The sequence below is a fragment of the Orycteropus afer genome, unplaced genomic scaffold (genome assembly GCF_000298275.1).
Source record: "Orycteropus afer afer isolate SDZICR_OR568_19922 unplaced genomic scaffold, OryAfe1.0 scaffold00068, whole genome shotgun sequence".
Classification (NCBI taxonomy): Eukaryota; Metazoa; Chordata; class Mammalia; order Tubulidentata; family Orycteropodidae; genus Orycteropus; species Orycteropus afer.
Genome location: NW_006921655.1, coordinates 1,202,218 through 1,208,028, shown reverse-complemented (window position 1 = coordinate 1,208,028; position 5,811 = coordinate 1,202,218). Strand labels below are relative to the sequence as shown.

The following is a 5,811-nucleotide window of genomic DNA, read 5'->3' as shown; positions in this document are numbered from 1 at the left end:
TTTTTTTTTTTTTTTTTTTTTTGGTTACCCTAACACTCCTAGCCTAGCCCTGTCCTTTCTGAGATGATGGAAATGTTCTATATTTGTGTTGACAGTAAGTACAGTAGCCACTAGCCATATGGAGTTAGTGAGCACTTACAATGTGGCTACTGTGACTGAAGAACTGTACTTTTAATTTAATTTAATTTAAATAAGTTAAATAGTTACATATGGCTGATAGCTATCATATTGGACAGTATAGCTCTAGACATTTATATGTGTTGAGGCTAGGTATAAATAAAAGCATAAAATAAAGAAAAATAGCTTGAATCTGATATGTTTTGCTGTGCATATTCTCAACAACAATGAAATAAATAAAATTTAAAGAAAAATAGCTTGATATTTTATGCTTTGCAAAACATTATCCCTACTATCTCATTCAAACCTCAAAATGTTCAATAAAGGAGATATGACAGGCATTGATAGTCTCATTTTATAGATTAGGAAACTAAGTCTCAGGGATGTTGAAAGACCTGTCCCATTCAATTGGCCTGATACCTACACCAAAACAATGTTCTGCAGCCTACATTGGTGAGTAGAAACTGGATACTTAAAAGCTTGCAAGCAGCCATCTAGATACGATGGATGGGTCTCTCCTTATCCAGAGCAAAGAAGAATGAAGAAAACTAAAGACACATGGAAACAATTAGTCTAAGGGACTGGCAGGCCATGTGATCCTCAGCCTATTTGACCATGAGACCAGAATTAGATAGTACCCAGCTACCACTGTCAGCCACTCGGAGGGGGATCTATGTAGGAGATCCTGGATAGAGTGGGAGAACAATGTGGAACAAAACTCAAATTCTTAAAAAAAAAAGGCAAGGTTTGTTGGTCTGATAGAGCCTGGTGAGACTCCTGAGACTATGGCCCCTAGCTACCCTTTAGGTCTGGAATTGAACTCACCCCTGTGACTTCCAGCCAAACAATAGACAGGCATATGGGGTGAACATTTATATCAGGTGGATACATTCCTTGGAGCCATCGATCATGGGAGTACAGAAGGGCAGTGTTTGCACAGGGAGACAGCTGGGGTGGGGGCAGGAAAGAAAGGGAAGGACACAGGAAGAGGTACCTACAGAGAGGAAGTGGGAAGAGAGCTATTACATTGTGAAGAATTGCAGTGAATGTCATGAAACAAAATGTGTATAAATTGCTGTATGGACAATGAATTTGTTCTGTAAACTTTCACCCAAATCACAATAAAATTAAAAAAATATGTAAGACCTGTCCTAGATCATAAATGAGAGGTCAATCCAGTGGCATAGAACCTAAGGCATTTGACTGCTAACCAGAAGGTTGGTGGTTCAAACCCACCAGGCCACTCCTCAGAAGGAAGACTGGACAGTCTACTTCTGTAGAGATACCACCTTGGAAACTCAAGGAGGGGTCACTATGAGTCATATTGACTCAGCAGCAGTGAGGTTTTTTTGTTTTGTTTTGCTTTGTTTTTTAAAGCCAGGACCAGAGGAGGACAGATTTCTGGACTTCCAAACCCATCCTTCTTCCTTTCACCTGTTGTGAAAAGCTTTATATACATGGGAGCATCTTGCATTGGCCCTCTGGTTCCTTTAGGGGTCTCTGTGCAGGCTCTCTCTCAGTCCCTGGCTGTCCTCCTATCTTCTCCCACCCTTCTCTCCTCCCACCTTCCACTCTGCCACTCACCTGGAAGAGCTCCTGAACCTGTGCGTCCACCCACTGCTCCATCTCCAACCAGCGCTGGAGCTGCCCCAGGTCGTACTTCACTGTTAGCCGGCTGGTTCTCCGGGACCTGGGCACTTTGGAGGGGTCAGGGTGCGGCTTTGACTCTGAGTCTGTGGATGATGTCCTCCTCCTCCCAGAAGCCCACTGGACCATTTTACTTGGATTCTCCTTGTCAGAGTTGGGAGATGTGCAGGAAGTAGGGTTTGACGACAGCATGGAAGGGTTGGCCTGGGCAAGAAGCTGGAAAAAATCACCAGTCAAGGCAAGGACACAGAGGGAAGTGAGGAGATTGAGAACAGAGGGAGAGACCAGCAAGGGAAAAAGGAAAGAAAGAGGGAGGGACAAGGCTCCCTGGGAGGGACAGGGGTCAAAGATCAATAGGCCTTTGTGCTGGGAATGCTAATCTCCAGGGCCTCCTAGCTGCCAGTGAGTGGCACTTCAGAGCCTTGCTGAGCCTCTTTTCTGCAGCTGTTGTTGTTATTTGCCGTAGAGTCGCCCCAACTCATAGCGACCCCTCCTTGAGTTACCAAGGCAGTATCACTACGGAAGTAGGATTGCCCAACCTTCCTTTCTGCAGCTAGTGGGGCTCAAAGTGATACAAAGGCAGATGAGCAAAGGTCAAGAGGGTGCCATACCCTAGGAGGAGAAAGGAGCCCTAGATCCTGAGGGGTACGTGGCTCCAATTGGTGGTCTGTGGCTGACACTGGGACAGGACCTGAGTCACATTCACCTGAGATCCTCTGAAGCCCACCTTCCTGGGACCAGGTCCATTCTAGACCTTAAGAAGCTGTGGTTAGATGGATCCTAAAAGAGCAAAGTCCCTGCCTTCCAGCAGCTCCCACCCAAGTGTGACATTGCTAGAGGCAGAGTCTCAGGCTGGGGGATGAGGTTGAAGGGATGATTATCTCTGGTCCTCATGGGCCAAGTGCTCCCTTGTGTCTGAATGTGACCTGCCTTTAGGAGTATGTGAAGGGAGACATTCTCCTCTGTCTGGTCCTGTGTGCCTGTCTATGCTTATCTACCACGCTTAGGAAATCACGTTTTATATCACATGAGCCTCCCCTGACTCAGGTTCTTCCAGATACTGGGAAGAGAAAACCTGCAGTCTTAAATTATACCAAGTATAAGTAACACTTTCAGACATACTTGCATTCTGAAGGAAAGGTGTTTTTGTTTGTTTATTTAGTCCTTTCTGATTTCATATTACTTGGTTCCACAATCAACACCAATGGAAGCAGCAGTCAAGAAATCAGAGGATGTTTTGCATTGGGCAAATCTGCTGCAAAAGACCTCTTTACAGTGCTGATGAGCAAAGCTGTCTCTTTGAAGACTAAGGTTTGCCTAGCTCAAGCCAAGGAGCTCTGTTAGCTTAGTGCCTAAGATACTTGACTGCTAACCAGAAGGCTGGCGGTTCAAACCCACCAGCCACTCCTCAGAAGGAAAATTGGGCAATTTACTTCCGTATTGATACTGCCTCAGAAACCACACAACAACCCAAGCCAATTGCTTCACATGCATGTGAAAGCTGGACAGCGAGTAAGGAAGACCGAAGAAGAGTTGATGCTTTTGAGTTGTGGTGTTGGTAAAGAATACTCATAGTACCATGGACTGCCAGAAAAACAAACAAATCTGTCTTGGAAGAAGTGCAGCCAGAATCCTCCTTGGAAGCAAGAATGGTCAGACTTCATCTCACCTACTTTTGTTCATGTTGTCAGAAGAGACCATTCCCTGGAGAAGGATATCATGCTTGGTAAAGTGAAGGGTCAGTGAATAAGGGGAAGTCCCGCACATACTGAATTGACACAGTGGCTGCAAGGATGGACTCAGGTAAAGCAAGGATTGTGAGGCTGGCACAGGACTGAGCAGTGTTTTGTTCTACTGTACATAGAGTCGCTATGTGTTGGAGCCGACTAGACAGCCCCTAACAACAACATTTAGTCCTTCCTAAAACTTTTTTTTTAAGTTACAGAACAAAAGAACACTATTTTTTTTTAAAAAAAGAGTAACAGTTCAAAGGACAGACAAATGAAAAATGATAGTGTCTCTCCTCTCAACGGCTCCATCCCCAAATTAGTATTTCTACACACCAATTTTTTTTCTGTAAAAAGCACCTTTATTTTAAAAATAAATAAAATGAAAAGAAGCTTTATTATTCCACTTGGTCCATGGCATCCAGGTCCTACTTCATCCATCTTGGGCGGCCTCTGAACATCCTAGAAGAGGGTGTGGCATCACACTAGTTTTGTGTCAAGCCATGCTGGGCACCTTGAGCTTCTCCAGACTCAGTCTCTGGGACCTTCTTCTCAATCATTCCATTTCTGGGATGATTAATTTTAATACAATTTTTGTGTATGTGTGTGGTTAGCTTCTTACTGTTGATCAACCATAAGCTCCCAGATCTGTCACAATTATTCCAACAAAATAGAGGCAGTTGTCAACCACCTGGTCAACCTTCATCTGCAGCATCCTACATCTACCTCTCTCTGGGCTTCTGTTTTGATTGTGACGATGTGGCCTTAGAAAGTGTGGGCCACTTCTCCTGCGAGTTGATGAAGGAGAACTCCAGGTACCCAGCATCTCTTGTAGATGCAAAATCAGCTCGATGCCACTCCCTATTCCAGTATGGGCAGAAGCCATTCAAGATGAGTGAGGTAGGACCCTGGATGCCATGGAGACACCGTGACCCTTGAGAAGAACCTGAACCAGGTCCTTTGGGATCTGTATGCCATGGATTCTACTTACACAGTCACCCTTAGGCTGGCCAGTCCCCACGCTGGGCTGGGCAAGTCTCTTAGAAATGCTTACCCTCAAGCATGATGAAGAGACACCAGAGCTCAGCGGCATTTGAGAGAACCCTCTGCATTCTCTTGGCATCTGGGCTTCTGCCTGATGCTTTCCCTCTGACCAAGAGGCAGCTTTTTTTAAAAAAAAAAAATTAATTTTTTTATTGTGATTTGAGTGAAAATTTACAGAGCAAATTCACTTTCCATACAGCAGTTCACATATACTTTGTCTCATGACATTGACCATAATTTACCACAATGCAACAGCTCCTCTCCCACTTCCACTTTTCCTTGTGTGTATCTATCCCTCCATGCACTCCTGTCCCCTGCACATAAGCAGCCCTTCTTTCTCCCATGATTGTTCTCTCCAAGGAGTATATTTACCTCAGGTAAATGTTCAACTCCTATGCCTGTCTTTTGCTTGGCTGGAAGCCACAGGTGTGGGTTCAATTCCAGACCTGACGGACAGTTAGGGGCCATAGTCTCACTGGTTCCACCAGGCTCTATCAGACCAGCAAACCTGGTCACCTCTCCCTTTTTTTCTCTCCAAATGATTTTGAGTTTTGTCCACACTGTTCCAAGAGGCAGCTTTTTAACAACCCTGGAGCTTCTCCTTCACCAACTCGCAGAAGAAGTAGCCCACAACTTCAAAGAACATATCATCACAGTCAAAATAGAAGCCCAGAGAAAGATAGCTATAGGAGGCCATTGATGCAGGTTGATCAGGCAGTTGACAACAGCCTCTATTTTGTTGGAATAATTGTGACAGATCTGGGAGCTCATGGTTGGTCAACAATAAGAAGCTAACCATATACATACACACAAAAAAAATGATGTTAAGTAGTCCCAGAAAAAGGTGACCAAGAAGATGGTTTCAGAGATTGAGTCTGGAGAAGAGGTTGGATGGTGGCCGGAGGCTGGAGGTAAGGAATCCCTGGGTCTGTTCTGTCTAAGCACTGTTGGAGGAAAAGACAAACCTGCTCAGAAACCCAAGGAACGTTCACTATGAGTCCAATTGACTCGATGGCAGTGAGTTTGGCAGGACTTTCAAGTGCACTTGTCCTGCATACCAATTTTTGTTTATATGTTTCTTTTTAGGTCTTGTAGTGATTGTCTTTATTATATTAAATGTGCTTCTAATGTATCAACTTCAATTATCATATGTTGACTCCTAAAAGAGAGCCTTTGGAAATGGTCAGTGAAAGAGTTTCTCATGATCAGGAAAAGGATCAGAAAAGTCACTAGATTTTGCTCATTCATTAACTCATTCATTTAACAAAGATTATAT

The 5,811-nt window shown here is 44.2% G+C and overlaps 1 protein-coding gene across 1 annotated transcript in view; it reads right to left on the bottom strand.

Annotated features, from left to right (window-relative positions):
- PPP1R14D (protein phosphatase 1 regulatory inhibitor subunit 14D) overlaps positions 1-1,956 on the bottom strand; it is a 23,790-nt gene extending 21,834 nt beyond the window's left edge. Inside the window, exon 1 of the mRNA XM_042780900.1 lies at positions 1,702-1,956. Coding sequence (XP_042636834.1) covers positions 1,702-1,956 — 255 coding nt within the window. The remainder of the gene's footprint in view (positions 1-1,701) is intronic.
- Positions 1,957-5,811: the final 3,855 nt, after the last annotated feature.